General features: G+C 55.0%; 1 protein-coding gene across 2 annotated transcripts in view; it reads left to right on the forward strand.

Moving 5' to 3' along the window:
- The first annotated feature begins 4851 nt into the window (after positions 1–4851).
- NECTIN2 (nectin cell adhesion molecule 2) overlaps positions 4852–18782 on the forward strand; it is a 38458-nt gene continuing 24527 nt past the window's right edge. Inside the window, exons 1-3 of one of the 2 annotated variants that reach the window (XM_047789385.1) lie at positions 4852–5135; positions 14927–15322; positions 17373–17669. In XM_047789385.1, coding sequence (XP_047645341.1) covers positions 5045–5135; positions 14927–15322; positions 17373–17669 — 784 coding nt within the window. In that variant the 5' untranslated portion in view covers positions 4852–5044. The remainder of the gene's footprint in view (positions 5136–14926; positions 15323–17372; positions 17670–18782) is intronic. The other variant, XM_047789384.1, reaches the window with a different exon arrangement.

Genomic DNA, 18782 nt, shown 5'->3' on the forward strand with positions numbered 1-18782 from the left:
TCCCTAGAACTTCCATATGCTGCAACTGTGGCCCTAAAAAAAAAAAAAAAAGTTTTGTAAGGAGTTCCCCAGTGGCCTACCAGGTTAAGAACCTGGTGTTGTTACTGCTGTAGCTTGGGCTCGATCCCTAGCTCAGGAAATTCCACATGCTGTGGGTGTGCCCAAAAAAAGCGGAAAAAAAAACTTCTGTAAGTGAAAAGGGACAAATATTCATTCATATAACCAGGAAGATCAAAGGCTAATTACCTTTGGGCACAGTTGGATCCAGGGGCTCAAATGGTCTCACCAGAAAGCAGTCTTTTTCCACTTCTCAACTCTGCAGGGCTTTTGTCTCTGGTGTCACCCATAGTACCAGATTTCCACCCTACCAATTTAGCAACCCCCATCAAAAGAGGGTGTCCCTTTCCTATTAGCTCAAGCAGAAGTCTCAGGGCTAATTCTCATTGGTCAGGAAGTGGTCACACCCCCAACCCTGAACCAATCCCTGTGGCCAGGGGATGGAATGCTCTGATTGGCCAGGACTGGGCCACCACCACTCTGAACCAATAAAGGCTCAGTGTGGAAGAGGTTACTGGGTAGGTAAAATACTTGGCATCAACTCCCCAGCTTCATTAGGAAAACCTTGGCCCTGTGCCCCTACCTCCTGGTGGTTATGGCTCTTGAGTGAAGTGTCACCTCCAAGACTCCTTGACACTGGAAGTCGACTCCCCAGGTATGAGACCCACCCAGTCACTTGTCAACAAACACACACAATCGCGCTCAGCCTTATCCACGGCCCCTTAAGCATGTGACCTGGGGCCTGAAACTCCAGCCTCCCACCCTCAGGGATTTCCCTCCTGGGCTCACCTCTGCTCAAAACAGCCAGGAGACAGCTGAACACACTCTTTTATTTCATTTCATTTTATTTTATTTTTGTCTTTTTAGGGCCACACCCACAGCATACAGAGGTTCTCAGGCTCGGGGTCGAATCAGAGCTGGCCTACGCCACAGCCATAGCAACTCAGGATCCGAGCTGCGTCTGCAATCTACACTACAGCTTACAGCAACACCAGATCCTTAACCCACTGAGCAAGGCCAGGGATCAAACCTGCGTCCTCACAGATGTTAGTCAGATTGGTTTCTGCTGAGCCACGATGAAAACTCCCTGAGCACGCTCCTTGCAGGCCAGGAGAAGAGTGGGTGCTAAACAGGGCCAGGGAAGGGGGCAGCTCCCTAGAAGAAGTTTCCCTGGGGACGGGTTATTTCGCTCCAGGAAGAAATGGGGGAGGGGGAAGAATTTTACAAAGCAAGTTAGTAGCAAATCTGGCACTAACCCCAGAGATCCTGGCCCTCTAGTCTGGCCCCAGACTGGGGAGGGAAGGACAGAGAGTTCTGGAGAGAATTTATCATGCACCTACAGTAATTCTCCCCTATCTCTGGGGGATACGTTCCAAGACCCCCCAGGATGCCTGGAACCATGGATTGTACCAAACCCTACATATACAATGTTTTTTGGGTTTTTTTTCCCTACGCATACATACTTATAACAAACTTTAATTTTGTTTGTTTGTTTGGTTTGGTTTGGGGTTTTTTTATTTATTTATTTATTTTTATTTTTTTGGGCTGCCCCCCATTATATGGAGCTCCCAGGCCAGGGGATCAGATCCGAGCTGCTGTTTTGACCTAAGGTGCAGTTGCAGCAACACTGGATCCTTAACCCACTGTGCCTGGCCCTGCGATCAAACCTGTATCCCAGCGCTCCCAAGACGCCGCCCATCCCGTTGCGCCACAGCAGGAAATCCACGAACTTTAATTTGTAAATGAGGCACAGTAAGAGAGTATCAGAATTGCCAACATCACTACTCTTGGGCTTTAAGGACATTATAAAGTAAGGGTTCCTTGGATATAAGCACTGTGATTCCACTACTAAGTGACAAGGGGCAGGTAAGCATATAAGGTGGGATACACTAGACAAAGGGAGATTTTATCATGCTACTCAGAATGACTTAAAACCTATGAGTTTTGGAATTCCCATTGTGGCTTAGCAGTTAACGAACCCAACTAGTATCCACAAAGATTCGGATTCCATCCTGCTCTTGCTCAGTGGGTCAGGGATCTGGGGTTGCCATGAGCTGTGGTGTAGGTCACAGAGGAGGCTCTGAACCCACATTGCTGTGGGTGTGGCCATGGTAGGCAGCTGTAGCTCCAATTTGACCCCTAGCCTGGGAATATCTATGTGCCATGGTGCAGCCCTAAAAAAAGAAAAAAAAAGCTTCAGAATTTTTATTTCTGGAATTTTCCATTAAATATTTCAGACTGTGGTTGACTTCAGGGTAGCTGCAATGGCAGATGAAGGGAGACCTCTGTATTTATCTAGCTGGCCTCATACCAGACTAGTGCTGAGCCTGAGATACGCATTATTTGCTACCTGCTTGCCGGGCAGCATGGGGCAAAAAACCACTCTGTGCTCTGCCTACTTTTCAATGACATGGGGGTCACTGATGGTGTTCCCATCATTGGATTCTTGTGCAGAATTAACTGCCAAGTAGCAAACTCTGTGACTTTGGGTCAAGTCACTTCATCTCTCTGTGCCTTGGTTTCCTCACATTGGGTGCTGTGGAGGTTATTTGAGACAATACTTCTAGAGCCTTTGTATCAGCGGCTGGCACAAAGTAAGCGCTAAATACATTTATTAAAGGAGGTCCTGTCATGGCTCCATGGTTAACAAACTTGACTAGTGTCCATGAGGTCGCTGTTTGATCCCTGGCCTCGCTCAGTCCGGCGTTGCCGTGAGCTGTGGTGCAGATCGCAGGCCCGGCTTGGACCTGGCATTGCTGTGGCTGTGGCACAGGCCAGCGGCTACAGCTCCAATTGGACCCCTAGCCTGGGAATCTCCATGTGTTGCGGGTGCGGCCTTAAAAAGACAAAAAAAAAGAAAAAAAAGTATTATTACCAAGATGTGAATGCCCATCAGAAACAGTCTCCACGACTTAAGATCTTGCCCATCTGGTGAAGAAAGCTCAGGTGTGCAGCAGGTGGAAAGGATGGCAAGTTTGGAGGGGGACGTTCCTTTTGGTAAAGCAGGAAGTTCCCAGGCATCTGCCCCCAGCTGATCAGCTTTCGTTCAGATGAACAGGAACGGAAGGATTTCAGGAGCTCAGTGGCATCCCCTCCCTCTGGCCTCCTGCTTCCCCCCCTCACCCCTACACGCTGGGCGGCCTCACCAGCTCCCCCCCACCTCCGCAGCCCAAAGAATGTGAAGAGGTAGGTGGGGGTGGGGAGAAGCGGGAGCCTCTGAGGAGAGACAAAGGGGCCGAGTCAGAGCGAGAGACAACAAAGACGCAAGGAGGCTGGAAAGATAAGAGAAGTGGGACAAGGACGCGGGGAGGGACCAATGGTGTCTGGAGGCCCTAGCCAGGCGTCAGGGCCAGCGGATTGCGGGGGGGTGGTCTGTGCTGCCCCCTGGCGGGAGGCCGCGGAAAGGAACTGGTGAGGACCAGACACCCGAGAGGACTGGGGGATGCGGAGAGGGAAGGGAGGTTAAGAGAGACGCAGAGAGAAACAAGAGACACGGAAAGAGACACCGAAACACACATTGAGACATAAGGACAGAGACAGACACAGAAAGAGGCAGAGAGACACAGATAGGAACACATAGAGGAAGACAGAGACCCAGAGACGCAGACAGAGACAGTCAAAGGGATGGAAAAAAGAGACAAGGATCAAATGACACAGAAACAGCAATAGAAAGACACCAGAAAGAAAGAAACCAGCTACACAAAGTGACAGCGAAACGTGAAGACTGAAAAACCCAGAGATAGAGAAACAGGGACGGAAAAAGAAAGGCAAAAAATAGACACAAAGAGACACTAAAAGAGAAATTTAAAAAGAAACGATGCAGCGACTCCTAGAGTCCCAAGCAGAGATTAGAAAGCGACGAGGACAGGCTGAGATGCGCACAGATATGAACGACAGTATGCACGGGGTGAGAACTAGGGAATTCGAGAGGCAGGGAAGGGGGTGGGGACTCTGCGTGGGGGCGGGGTTCCAGAGGGGCGGGTCTATGAGAACCCACGCTCCTCACGCAGGTGTGACGAGAAGACCGAGTCTAAAACTGAAGGGGGAGTTCCCGTTGTGGCGCAGTGGTTAACGAATCCGACTAGGAACCATGAGGTTGCGGGTTCGGTCCCTGCCCTTGCTCAGTGGGTTAACGATCCGGCGTTGCCGTGACCTGTGGTGTAGGTTGCAGACGCGGCTCGGATCCCGCGTTGCTGTGGCTCTGGCCGGTGGCTACAGCTCCGATTCAACCCCTATCCTGGGAACCTCCATATGCCCTGGGAGCGGCCCAAGAAATAAAAAAAAAAAAACCTGAAGGGGAGTCTTTGGGGCGGGGCCGAGGCCAACAGAGCTCCCGAGAAGGGGCGGAGAACGGGTGGGCGGGGTGCACCTCGGAAGGCGGAGCCTCACGGGGGCGGAGACAGCCGAAAGCTCCGACGCGTGCGTGACTATAGCGCCCCTTAGGGGGCGGGGCACGAGGGCAACCTTGAGTAAAGGGGCGTGGCAAGAACTCTAGGGGGCGGAGCTTGAACGCTGGGAGAGGGCAAAGATAGAATTCTGGGGCAAGGAGGCGGTGATCAAAGAACCCTGGGAAGGGCGAACTTGGAATCCTGGGGAGGAGCAGGAAGGGGAGGAAGAGGAAGGGGAGGGAGAGGAATGCTGGGGGGCGGGGCGGGCGTAGAATCCTGGGGAGGCGCGGACAGGGCCTCCCAGGAGGGGGCGGGTCAGAACAGCATGAGGGGGCGTGGCCGGAGCCTGGGATCGGGTCGGCTCTTGGGGGGAGGAAAGGGGTGGATCCTGTGACGTCAGCGAGTCCGAAGCCAGAAAGAAGCTAGGAACCGTGGGCAACGAGCCAGGCAGTGAGAGCCAAGCCGGGAGAAGAGAGCGCAGCAGGAACCGGCCGGGAGCCAGAGCCACCCAGGCACCTGGTCGTCCTCTCAACCGATTGGCGCTCGCAGAGTGGCCCTCAGGCCCCCGCCCGGTCCCGGTCCCCCTCCCCGGGCCCCCCATGGCCCGGGCCGCAGCCCTCCCGCCGTCAAGATTGTCGCCGCCGACGCTGCCGCTACTGCCGTTGCTGCTACTACTGCTCCGGGAAATCCGTGAGAAACCGCAGACGCCTCCCTGGCGCGCGCGAACCCCTCCCCTTCCCCACCCCAGCAGAGGGTCGAGATGATGAGTCGAGACCCCCCCGCCCCAATCTTTCCTTCTCCTGGAGTTGGGAGACTGAGGGCAGGGAGCCAGATGCCGAGGTCCTCGAGAGGGACGGGGAACTAGCACTTTGGGCCTCTTGGAGGGCCAAGAATGACAATTCGGGCGACCTGGGGAAGGGCCTGAGGGCTCCAATCCCGGGCCTCAGGATTCCCGAGGCTCTGACTCCTGGGCCTCAGAAAAATTAGAGGGTGAGAGCTCTGTCTCTTGGGTGCCAGGTAGTGTGAAGGCTAGGGGCTACGGACGCCGGGGTCTTGGTAGAGTTGAGGGCAGGAAGGGCTCAAACTTAGGAGTTCCGTGTGGTGAGCCGAGGGCTCTGTCTCCTAGGTGCCAGACAGAATTGGGAGAAGGGGAGGGCAAACGCCCTGTCTCCTGGGCTCCAGATTTAATTGTGGGGCATTGGAATGTCTCGTGAGATGCAGATACACATGTGGGCAGAAATCCCGACTCGGGTTCTAGATAAAATGCAGGGCCTGAGGCCCTGCCTGGAAACTGGAGGCTCGGTGGGCTGTGTTTCAGGTAGACTAAGGAGGCCGAGTCCCGCCGGCCGGGACCCTTCCCGTTCCTTGTGAGCCGTCGGCGGGGAGGCCCCTAGGGAAGTTTTCCGGGTTTCACTTTTGGCGAGCCAGGCCGGGCCGGGCCGGGCGGGGGCTCGCCTGGCTCCCGGTTCCAGACTCCCGGTTTCGGGACCTTATCTTTCCTGTAGTCGTGCCTTTGTCCTCGGAGCCGCTGCGGGGGGTGGACGGGAGGAGACGCCGCCCTAATCCCCCCTCTCTCTCCCTCCGCTCTAGCCCCCTCCCGTTCCCTCCACCTCCCAGAGGGGAGGGGCACAGACCTAGGAGAGGGAGGGGCTGGGAGGAAACAGGTGAAGGAGGCTCCGGCCCCGCCCCTTGCAGGTGACTGGGCTGTTTATTCCCAGCTAGAAACTTAGTGTACTGGAGTTTCCCAAAGGTTTGCCAGAAAGTGCGGAGGCAACTTGGGGAAGTTCTGGTCTTGCCTCTGGTCTTTTTTCCCAGCAGGTCTCTGAACTGTCTCCCAGATTCCACCTGGAGTCAGGGACTGCCGCTTCCATCACCTGCCTCTCCCTCTTGTGTGGGAGATAGGGAGATAAAGTCAGACCCCGCCACCTCTAGAAGAATGCTCAGAATCCACCCATCCCCCCTTGCGCCCGGTGGGGACTCGGTGCGTGGTCTTGTGGAAGGCGCGGGATCACCCCCATGAGACACGTTCAGTTCCTGTTCCCATTTTGCAGAGGAGGGAACAGAGTCTTAGAAAGGGCAAACCGCTTTCCCAGGATCCACAGCCATCTGCAGACTTGAGAGCCTTTCCCAGGATCCTCCAGACCCAGGAGGATCCAGCCTTCAGATGGCAGAGACACAGAAGAGACTTTGAGAACAGCACCCCCCCTCCGCCCCCCTCCTCCCCGTGGGCTTCAGCAAGTGGCCCTGAGCCTCCATTTCCTCCTTAGCACAGCAGATATCATAGTTCTTTCCTGCAAGGCCATTGGGAGGATTTAGAGGTGGCACTTGATGGGGAGGTCTTCCCCTTTCCTGACCCTCCAGCCTAGTGCTTTTGCTCTCTGCTCTCTCTCCCCTCCCTTTCTCCCTCCCTCTCCTCTCTCTCCCTCTGCTCCTTCCCTCACTCCCCCCCCTTCTTCCTCTCTCTGTCTCTCACCCTCTCCCTCTCAGCTCCTCTGGCTCTCTAATCTCTCTCCAAGCTCTTTCTCTCCTCCTTTCTCGCCCTCACTGTCTCCTTTCCATCCGTCTCCGTCTCCCTGTCCCCAGCGCCTCCACCTGCCCCCTCCTTGGCCCCCAGGAATGAGGGGGCACCACCTGGGCTTCTTGCTGGGCCAGCTCCCCTCCCCAGTCCTCCCAGCTTTCACTGCTCATCCCTGTCAGCCAGGCAGCCCCACGGTAGTGGAGGGGGATGGGAGGAGAGGGGACCGCTGCCTTCTGTCTCTTCTTGTTAGGGAAGGAGGACTGGACTGGGGAGAAGCTGGGGGGGGGTGGTGTCCGCTCGCATCCTGGGGGGCGGGGTTGGGAGGAGAAGGGGAGAAGGATACAGGGAGAGGCTAGAGCTACAGGGATGGGGGCAGAAGCCAAAAGAGGGAGGACGTCAGAAAAAATTTGGAGTCGTGGTCAGAGACACAGGAATGGAACTGAGGGATGGAATGACATACAGCTACAGGGATGGGTTGGAGAGACACTAGGATGGGATAGAGAAAGGCAGGGGGAAGGGAGCTGGATGGCTATCAGGATAAAGACAGGAACAGCATAAATAGAGAGCCGAGGATTTGGTGAAAGTTGGGGAGCCCCAAAGACCCCAGCCGTCAGTGATGGTGAGGCCATGACCCAGGGAGGTCAGGGCACAGGCGAGCCTCAAGGCCAGCAGTGTGTGGGGGCCGCAGGGAGTGCTGGACATGGGAGGGACTGGGAGTTGGGCACGCCAGCCAGCTCCCCCGCCCCTACCAGGGACACTGTTACATTTTTAATGTCCCAGCGATGCTAAGAAATGGAGCAAGAGGGGGAGGAGAGGAAGGGACCCAGTGAGATGGCCCTGCAAAGAGAAAGGAGGCTGGAGGTGCAGAGAGACATGCAGAGAGGGGGGGACCCAGGAGGCAGAGAGAGCAAGGGTCAGAGACACCGAGGAACAGAGACTCTGAGGAATGGAACCCAGAAGCCTGCAGAGATTAGAGACCCCAGGAGTCTGCAGGGAGCCAGATTCCAGAGACTAGGAGACCCAGACCCGGGAAGACCCAGCCATCAGACAGACGGCAGAGACAGAAGAGACTTTGAGAACAGCTGGGATCCTTGGGGGCTCATGAAAATGTTCTGAAATTGATTGTGGTGGTGAATGCTATGAATTTATTAAAAGCCCAATTGAACTGCACACTTTAAATGGGCGAATCGTACGGTGTGGGAATTAGATCTCAATAAGGCTATTAGGGAGTTCCCGTGTGGCACAGCAGAAATGAATCCGACCAGCATCATGAAGATGCGGGTTTGATCCCTGGCCTTGCTCAGTGGGTTAAGGGTCTGGTGTTGCAGTGGCTGTGGTGTAGGGTAGGCCGGCAGCTGTACCTCTGATTTGCCCCCTAGCCTGGGACCCTCCACATGCCGTGGGTGCGGCCCTATAAAGCAAAAAAAAAAAAAAAAAAAGGCTGTTAGAGAGACAGACACAGAGAGCAGAGAGCAGGAGCCCCTGGGAGATACAGGTAAAAGTGGTGGAGACTCTGAGAGACAAAGGCAGAGGCCTTAGGAGTTGAGACCCTAAGAAGGAGAGGCAGAGAGAGACACAGAGATCAGAGAGACGGCACTTGCAGCAGGAGGAGGCCAGAGGCCCAGAGACGGACGTGCTTGTATTTGGGGGTCCGCTCTGGCCCGGGCAGAATGGTGGGGGAGGGGTTCGGGCTGAGTGGCTGAGATTTATCCCAAGAAGTGTCAGACCCCCCCAGGGGAGGCCTTCGGGGTGGTCAGGTCCCTGCAGAAAGGCAGCCAAGTCTCAGACAAGGGAGAGGGGATTGGCGCCCTGCCCTGAGCTGAGTGATGACCAGCACCCCCGCCCCGCGAGGCAGGCTCGGGGAGGCAGGTGCAGAAATGCAGGCTCAGGCTGACAGCCCCATATCCTGGCTCCCGGATGTCCGCTGTGGGGGCGGGCACTGTGATTAATGCAATTAATTAATTAACAAGGTGGCTGAGGCAGCAACTGGGGCCAGCGCCCCTAGCACGCTGGCCTTCAAGGGCCCGAGGGAGTGTGCTGCACCCATGGGGAGAGGTCCGGAACCCAGGAGTCTGGGCCCCCAGCCCTTTCCCCTCGGCCCTGACTTCCCCTCCCCAGATCTCAGGGTCTCAGGGTCTCAGTCTCTGCGTCTCAGTTTCCCGCCAAAGGTTTCTCCTAGGCTCACACAATGCCCTGGGCAGCGCCAGCCCCCACCCCCCACCCCCGCCGAGAGAGGAAGTGTGTCTGGGGACCCAGCTGACATCTAGTGAAGCCGTCACCTGCCTGGCTTGCCAAGGGAAGCTAAAGGAGGCCAGTGTTCCCAAGGCCACACGCTCCCCTACTGTGGTGCTAGCCATGGCCCGGCCAAGGTCAGGGCACAGGCACACACCCAGCAGCCTGCTGGACACGAGGTTCCAAACTCCAGGCCAACCATCCTCCTGGCTTCATTTCTGCGACCTCTGCCTGAAATGCAAAACATCTGTGCATGACCCCACACCCCGTCCCCTCACCCTGTCAGCCTCCATGGCCCAACCATTCCAACTTCTCTCTCTCTCTTTTTTTTTGTCTTTTTAGGGCCACACATGCCGTATATGGAGGTTCCCAGCCTAGGGATCAAATTAGAGCTGTAGCTGCCGCTGGCCTGTGCCACAGCCACAGCAACACCGGTTCCGAGCCACATCTGCCATCTACAACACAGCTCACGGCAATGCTGGATCCTTAACCCACTGAGCGAGGCCAGGGCTGGAACCCACATCGTCCTGGGTACTAATCTGGCTCATTTCCACTGAGCTTCAATGGGAACTCCAACCCTTCCAACTTCTGAATGTGAGTCCAATCGTTATTTCCTCATCTCCACTGCCCTGACCTCTGAGCCCCACGCCACTTCATTCTGAGGACTCGTTCTAAAGCACAAACCTCCCCCTCCCCATAACTCTCCATGGCTCCCCAGTGCCCTCAGGAAAAAGCCCAAACTCTAACTCGGCCTCAGCCAATGTGATCCAGTGCCCTGTTGATTCCCCATCTTCACCTTATTCATTCAGTCAACACATTCATGGAGCTCCTACAGGGTACCAGGCGCTGCTCTAGGCTCTGGGGATACAGCAGTGACTAGACAAAGATCTCTGCCCCCGGCCCTGATATTCCAGCAGGGAGGGTATACCAGGTGCCATGAGGAAGATGAAGCAGGGTCAAGGAAGTTGCTGTTCTCATCCTTAGTGTGGTCAGGGTAAAGATCCCAAGAGAATGAGGGAGGGAGCCGTGGGACCTGTTGGGGAGGAGCGTTCCTGGGCGAAAGAACAGCAAGTGCAAAGGCCCTGGGGTGGGACTCGCCTGGCGTGTCTGAGGAACTGTGAGGTGGCTGGGTATGGCTTGAGGTGAGACCCCAAGGGAAGAGGGTGAGAAATGAGGTCAGAAGGAGGACGGACACAGATCACGCAGGGCTTTGTGGGCTGCTGTAAAGTCTGAGCTCTTTGGAGTTCCCTTCGTGGCTCAGTGGTTAACGAATCCGACTAGGAACCGTGAAGTTTTGGGTTCGATCCCTGGCCTCGCTCAGTGGGTTAAGGATCCAGCGTTGCCGTGAACTGTGGTGTAGGGCGCAGACGTGGCTCGGATCTGGCGTTGCTGTGGCTGTTGTGTAGGCCGGCAGCTACAGCTGCGATTCAACCCTAGCCTGGGAACCTGCATATCCAGTGGGTGTGGCCCTTGAAAAGACAAAAAAAAAAAAAGATTGAGCTCTTTTTCTGATTGAGGGGTGAGCCACAGGAGGGATCTGAGCAGAGAGAAAAGGGACCCGATCTGTCGTAACTTCCTAGGCTGTGTGTGGGGACAGATTGCTGGGGCGGGAGTGGGGGATGACCCAGGGGAGAGAGGCCACTGGCTTGGGCCAGGATACAGGCAATGCAGGGGTCAGACCTGGCCTGCTTGCAGATATATTTTGCACATGGAACTGACAGGGTTTCCGGACAGATTGCATGTGGGGCGAGAGAGGAGTCAGGGATGACTCTGAAGCTTCCATCCCGAAGTTTTTGCTGAGGCGGAAATAACTAAAAAACAAAAACAAAAACAGAGAGCTGAACCGCCTTATCCACTCATTCAGAATGAGAAACTTAAAACAGGGATTGTATAGCCATGGGTTTCAGGACCCTATTCATTCCATAAATATTAGGCATTTTCTTGGACCCAGTCCATGTTGCAGAGCTGTGAACAAGAGGAGTTCCCACTCTGGCTCAGTGGGTTAAGGACCCGATGTAGTCTCCGTGAGGATGCGGGTTTGATCCCTGGCATTGCTCAGTGGGCTAAAGATCCCACATTGCTGTGGCTGTGACATAGGCTGGTGGCTGCAGCTCCGATTCGACCCCTAGCCTGGGAACCTCCATATATATGCTGCAGGTGCGGCCCTAAAAAAAGGACAAAAAGACCAAAAAAAATTAAAAAAAAAAAAGACAAGGCAAAGAATTTCTGCCCTTTGAGAGCTCAGGAGGGTCATGAAGATGTGGTGTGTGCGATGGGGAGCGGGCTATGCGGAGAAAGTGAGGTGTGGGGAGAGGGGATGAGGCCCAGCTAATCAGGAAGAAGAGAGGCGGGTGGCCCTGTGGGGCAGAGTACTGGTGAGGAACGAACTTCCTGAGGCGCTGGTCCCACAAGAAACTAAAAGTGTTTTTGGGGGGTGAGTGGGAGGGAAGGGGGCTTGGCTGGGCCCATGGGATGTGGAAGTTGCTGGGCCAGGGATCAAACCTGTGCCATAGCAGTGACCCAAACCACAGTGGTGACAGTCCTCAACCACAGGCCACCAGGGAGCTCCTAAAAGTGGTTTTTTTTTTAAATCCTCTGAAGCTGCCTGGGCTGAGAAGCCGGCCTAGATACAAGGGGGCAGCCTCCCTCAGGACAGAGGCATCTGCAATCACAAGGACTCCCTTAGGGAGTTCCCCTTTGGCTCAGTGGAAATGAACCTAACTAGAATCCATGAGGGCTCAGGTTTGATCCCTGGCCTCGCTCAGTGGGTTAAGGATCCAGTGTTGCCCTGAGCTGTGTGGTGTAGGTCGCAGATGCGGCTTGGATTCTGTGTTGCTGTGGCTGTGGCATAAGCTGGCAACTGTAGCTCCGATTAAATCCCCTAGCCTGGGAATCTCCATATGCCATGGGTGTGGCCCTAAAAAGAAAAAAAAAGAAAAAGAAAAAAAAACCCCAAAAACAAAAAAACAAGTATTCCCTTAGGACAGGATATCCAAGTCCCAGAGGCCTTGAGCAGGGTGTGGGGCTCCATAGGCTGGAGCTTGGCTTCCCTTGGAAAGGGTCTCCTCCTCCAGGAAGCCCTCCCCTGCCGCCCCTCCCCTCAGCCCACTCCAGGTTCTTCTAGCACCCCCAGCCCCACCCCTTCAGTCTTTGGGGTCCTGATGAATATCTGTGTGCTGTCTCCCCTGCTGGCGTGTCAGCCCCTGGAGGACAGGTGCCTGACCTGTCCTGACACACCCGTGGTGCCTGCGCCCAGATCAGAGCATGATATTCATTCCACAGTCTGGGTTGCTGTTTTTTCCCCAGCGAGTGTCAGGCCTACCTGATAAGCCATTTCCGCCCAGCTCCACGTTCCCCTCAAGTCTCTTCAGTTTTAGCCAAGTCCTTCAACTGAAGAACCCTCAATGGCTCCCACTTGCCCTAAGAAGGAGACTTAAGTCCCTGGCCCTACCGTGCTTTGCTCTCTGCCTCTCACATTGGTCTGGGCTTTTTTTTTTTTTTTTTCTTCCCTCCTCTCCCAGCTAGAAAGGGGCAGAGCCTTTGGGGACTCTTGTCCCATACTCAGTGCCTTTGGGGGCCACGTGAGTAATGGGTCCTGGCACCAGAGGGAGCCCCTTGAGGGAAGACAAAAATCCAAAGGCAAAAACTCAAAATCCAGACAAAAATCAGGATACGAGGCCCTTCCTCAACTCCACCTAACTGTTACTCCCAGGGCCTCATATCCTGATTTTTGTCTGGATTCTGAGTTTTCATCTCCAGACCCTTCTGTGCTGCTCGTTCGCTTCTGGAACAGCGCTCATGTGGGCCAAGGGGGGGCGCGAGGCGGATTTGGCCCGCAGCGGGGGCGGCTGGCTGCCTCGTCTTGCCGCATCCTGCCAGCCCTGGAGAAAATCATCTTAATGGCTTCGTCCCAAGGGACCCTACAGGGCTGCTCAAACGTCCCCATTTCACAGATGAAAGAATTTAGGCTCAAAACAAGGTCACCCACCTGGACAGGGACAGAGCCAGCCAGAAGCCCCCAGCCATGTGCTCTGGGGTCCCACACCTGACACCATCTCTCAAGGTGGCCTCTTGGGTCCGAGTTGCGAGACGTGTAGGGGTTCCGTGGGGTGATGTACATGTCACACCATGGCCTTCATGGATGGCGTCTTTCAAGAAGTGCCTGGGATGGGTCCTTCCTGAGGCTGCTGGAGCACCTGTTTGCTTTTGTGTTTGTTTGGCCGCCCCGAGTTACATGGAGTTCCCAGGCCAGGGATCAGATCCGAACCACAGCCGCAACCTCGCCAGATCCTTAACCCACTGTGTGGGGCCAGGGACTGAACGTGCAACCCAGCACTCCCAAGACACAGCTGATCCCCCTGCACCAGAAGGGGTCCTCCTGGGCCACCCATTAATGTCCCCCAGATTCCAGTGGGAGGCCAGGGGCTGTGCACGCACCTCAGCTCGCATCTCGGGCAGAGACAGCTGAACCCGGGCCTTGCCTCGAGGCTGAATGTCAAGGGCTACTTGTCCTTGTACTTACTGGGCTGTGTCTCTTCACCAAGCACTGATCTCGTGTTTCCTGGAACCCTGTGCTAAGTGCTCTGCAAACATCCTTTAATCCTTATGGGCAATCCCTGGAGGTGGGGACAAGTGTTACCCTCGTTTTATAGCTGAGGGAGCTTTTGAGGCACAGAGAGGTTACAGGACCTGCCTGACACCACACAGCCAATAAGAGGCAGAGCTGGGATTCAAACCCAGGCAGTCTTTGCCCTCAGTAGCCATGCTGTATTGCCTTGCACAGCAGAGAAACATTCATCTTTATTCTAGTTTTTTATTTGAAGTCAGAAAATAGAAGATAAGCTGAGACATGAAAGACATAACTTCAGGCAAAAACTAGTACACAAAGGTTCACAGCAGCTTTACCCATAATCACCCAAAGGGAGGAGTTCCTATTGTGGCGCAGCAGAAACGAATCAGACTAGGAACCATGAGGATGCGGGTTCCATCCCTGGCCTCACTCCGTGGGTTAAGAATCTGGCATTGCCGTGAGCTGTGGTGTAGGTCACAGACTTGGCTTGGATCCCTTGTTGCTGTGGTTGTGGGATAGGCCGGCAGCTGTAGCTCCCACTCAACCCCTAGCCGCAGCTCTGATTCGATACAGAAACCTCCATGTGGCACAGGCGTGGCTCTAAAAAAAAAAAAAAAAATGCTGATTAAAAAAAAGCCGATAACCACCCAAAGGTAGAAACAACCCAAATGTCCATCAGTGAATGAATAAAACACAACATGGTCCACCATGCAATGGAGTATTACTCAGCTGTAAAAAGAAACAGGCACGGATCCATGTTACAAGTTGGACACTCAGAGCTCCCTGGTGGCTCAGCGGGTTGAGGATCCGATGTTGTCCCTGCCGGGGTGAGGGTTTAATTCTCTGGCTCAGGAACCTCTGCATGCCGCAAGCAGGGCCGAAAAAAGAAAGGAATGCTGCATAGCCACAATTGAACCATCTCGCCTAACATCCTGCGCAGTAATTCCATAATCATGTGCAATCTAGCCCGATGCAAATGTCCCCAGTTTTCCTCAGACTGCCCTCTCCAGCTGGCCTCTTGGGAATTGGGACTCCCTAAAGGTCCCTGCATTGCACTGGGGCCTTCATTTGCCCGGGGAGCTGGCTCCGTGATGGCCCTTCCTGGCTGGGAGGTGTCTGGATCCTTCTCCGACCCGAGCTTCTCTCTCCTCTCCCTTCCAGGAGCCCAAGATGTGCGAGTTCAGGTGGCAGCTGAGGTGCGGGGCCACCTGGGGGACACCGTAGAGTTGCCGTGCCACCTGCTGCCCCCAGCACCTGAAGTCCGAGTGTCACAGGTGACCTGGCTGCGCCTGGACACGGCCGAGGACAACCAAAACGTGGCCATCTTCCACCCTCAGTATGGTCCTAGCTTCCCCAGAGCGAAGCCTGGCAAGGAGCGGCTGTCCTTCGTCAAACCCGGGCAGAGCACTGGTTCCGGGCCGGGAATGGAGGTGGAGGTGCGCGATGCCACGCTGGCCCTCCGGGGGCTGACGGTGGAGGACGAGGGCAACTACACCTGCGAGTTTGCCACCTTCCCCCAGGGCACCAGTCGGGGGGTGACCTGGCTCAGAGTCATAGGTGAGCAGGACAAGGGGGGGGCAGGGCGCAGCAAGGTGGGAGGGGTGCCAGGCAGGAGAGCCTCACCTGGTTTCTCCACTTGAGCAGTGATAGCGACCTGGTGGTCTTTAGTCCATTGGCAGATATGCATGAAGCACCTACCGTTTGCCACACGCTGTTCTGCAAGTTGGTGACACAGCCGGCAACAAGCATTCAGCACATATATACTGAGTACCTGCTCTGTGCCAGGCGCTACTTTAGCCTCTCGGGATAAAGCAGCGAGGGAAGAGGACTCAGACTCCCATTAAGGGAGTAGATAACATGAATAAGAAAAATAAGGAGTTCCCTGGTGGCTCAGTGCGTTAAGGATCCAGCGTTGTCGCTGCTGTGGCCTGGGTGCCGTCCCAGGCCTAGGAACTTCTGCAGGCCACTGGCTCTGCCAAAAAAACCCAAAAGTAGCTAGAAAAATAAGAGTGAGTCAGGTGGTTATAGGTGCTTTGGAAGTTGGAGGAGGGCAGGTTAGTTTCAGCGAGGGGGAATCCAGTGCTCCTTGAACCAAACCACTGAGGTGAAGGAGCCCCGCAGGGAAGAGTGTTTCAGGCAGAGGGAAGGGCAAGTGCAAAGTCCCTGAGGCAGGGCACGCCTGGAACCTCTGAGGAAGAGCAAGGACATTGGTTGTTTTGTGTAAAGCACAGCTTCCCTTCGCTCATTTCTTGGAAACATCTCTCTTGTGCAATCATTTGTTCTGTTCATGAGATACATAGAGAGCACCGCCCATATACCCGGAACCTACAAGACCACAGGGCAGCGAAGCCCCCACTTTCTTGGAGAGTCAGACGTCAGGGAAGCTTCCCCCCCCCCCAGGAAGTGAGGCAAGGACTCTGGGGAAGGAAGAGGAACAAGACAAGGAGAAGGGAAGTCAGAGCTTTTCAGGCAGCATGAGTCGCTAAGACCCTACAGGGGCCACGTGGCCATGCCTGGTACTGCCAGAGGACAGGTGCCCAGGGAGGATGTGCAGAGGCCCGTCTTGGATTGTGCCAACCAGACGTGGCTCGGATCTCACATGGCTGTGGCTGTGGTGTAGGCTTGCAGCTACAGCTCCAATTAGACCCCTAGCCTGGCAACCTCTGCATGCCTCCAGTTCGGCCCTAAAAATACAAAAGAAAAAAAAAAAGGAGAGGGAAGTGCAGGAGATACCCCAGTGAGATCCAGAAGGCAGCTAAGGAGGTGTGTCGGAACTCAGAACCCTCTGGTCAGGTCACAGCCCAGTAACTGCACTTTGGCATTATCAGCCCTCATGGAGGTTTAGCCCGCCTAACGTTTTTCCATGTGTTCCAGGAGGTTGGGTGAAAAGGGAAAAACATTCCCAGCTTGGGGACTCTCCACTGCCTTTGTCCCACTTCTGACACCACCACCTAATTGCAGGAAAAGAAGTAGGAGGCCTTCTCAGCTGGACCTTTAAACCATATTATTCTGCTTCGGCTTTTTTTTTTTTTTTTTTTGTCTTTTTAGGGCCACACCCGAGGCATATGGAGGTTCCCAGGCTAGGGGTCTAATCAGAGCTGTTGCCACCAGCCTACGCCACAGCCATAGCCACAGCCAGGCAGGATCCTTAACCCACTGAGCGAGGCCAGAGATCAAACCTGCGTCCTCGTGGATGCTAGTCCAGTTTGTTAGGCGCTGAGCCAGGATGGGAACTCCATGGTTTGGCTTTTCTTTTTAAAATCTCAGCCTCTTCCAGGCCAGTGGACCCTGCCTCTGCCTTTCCAGCAGAGCGGAACAGAAACTCTACTGGCTGATGCTTAGCACACTGTCGAGGACCGTCCAATGTGCTGTACATGACAATTTATTTCACGCGCACAATGATCCCGTGTGGCGGGTATTATCATCCGCCTCCCTTTACAAAAGAGCAAACTGAAGGACAGAGGGAATGATTTGCCCAAAGCTCCACAACTGCAAAGTTGGGATTTGAACCCAGCCCATCGAGGCTAAAGTGTTCAGCGTCACGGCTGAGGTGTTTGTTGAATGACTCTAGGAAAGGAGCGCCCACCCGCTTTGTTCCTTTCTGCAGCCGAGCCCCAGAACCACGCCGAGACCCAGGAGGTCACCCTCAGCCTGGAGCCCGTCCCTGTGGCCCGCTGTGTGTCTGCAGGTGGCCGGCCCCCCGCCCGAGTCTCCTGGCTCTCGCCCTTGGATGGGGAGACCAGAGAGAGCCAGGTGTCAGGGCCCGTGCCTGGCACAGTCACCGTCACCAGCCGCTTCACCTTGGTACCCTTGGGCCGAGCAGATGGTGTCAAGATCACCTGCAGAGTGGAGCACGAGAGCTTCAAGGAGCCCGTCCTGCTGCCTGTGACCCTCTCTGTGCGCTGTGAGTCTACCTCATGGTTCCTGGTCGGCTTTGTTTCTGCTGAGCCACGATGGGAACTCCAGCTCTGGGTCACATTTTGCACTACCTTCCTTCTCACGGTCTACACTGGCACCCCTGGATAACGTCTACACATTGCCCTCTTACTGTCTATGCTGGCTTCACTAGACTCTCCCCTTGATGCCACCATCGATGGTAACTCCGAATGGGTCTGCAAGGGTCAGTTTTATACATTCCGTCCCAATTCTGCATCCAGTGAAGTCCCACGGATAGCCTGATGTGCGGGGAATATTTACACCGAGGCAACTGGCAAACACTGCCAGTCAAGGCTACTTTTTTTTTTTTTGGCCCCCTCTTTTCAGAGAGCCAGTTTCCCAGCACACAGCTGCACCTGACAATCTTTTTCTGGCTCCCATGGCCCCCCAGCAGACCCTGCTTCCTCTCTATCTATATCAGCTACTCTTGTCTACACCGCCCAACCCAGTATTGTCTATGCACACACCCTCATTCACACTGTTTAAATTGGCTCCATGGGCACTGTCTATACTGACTCTCCAGAGGTCTGTATACCCGGATATGATCACACTGGCCCCACTGGACCCGTCAATACTGACCCCTTCCAATACATTCTGTGCTAGTTCATCCCAAAGCTGTCTACACCATCACCCACTAATATTACCCAGAGAGCTCCCCTGGCACTCTCCCCATGGAGCCTGCCCAACAGTAGCTTTAGCAGCTTTTCCAGCCACTGTCCAAATATACTCCAGACCCCAGCTCAGCACTTTCTATACTAGTTCCCCAGACAATGCCTGCAGTTAAACCAGTTTCCTCATCTACTCTGGGCATGTCACAAATAACACGCATTATCTGCAGTGGCCACCTGCATGGAACAGTAACTTCCTCGAAATGGCCCTCAGTGGCGTCCCTGAGGACAGCCCACCCCATTTCTTTCTTTTGTCTTTTTAGGGCCACACCCATGGCATAGAGAGGTGCCCAGGCTAGGCGTCACATCAGAGCTGTGGCTGCTGGCCTATGCCACAGCCAAAGCAGTGCCAGATCCGAGCTGCAGCTTGCGGCAACGCTGGATCCTTAACCCACTGAGTGGGGCCAGGGGGC

The sequence above is a fragment of the Phacochoerus africanus genome, chromosome 8, assembly GCF_016906955.1.
Source record: "Phacochoerus africanus isolate WHEZ1 chromosome 8, ROS_Pafr_v1, whole genome shotgun sequence".
Taxonomy (NCBI): Eukaryota; Metazoa; Chordata; class Mammalia; order Artiodactyla; family Suidae; genus Phacochoerus; species Phacochoerus africanus.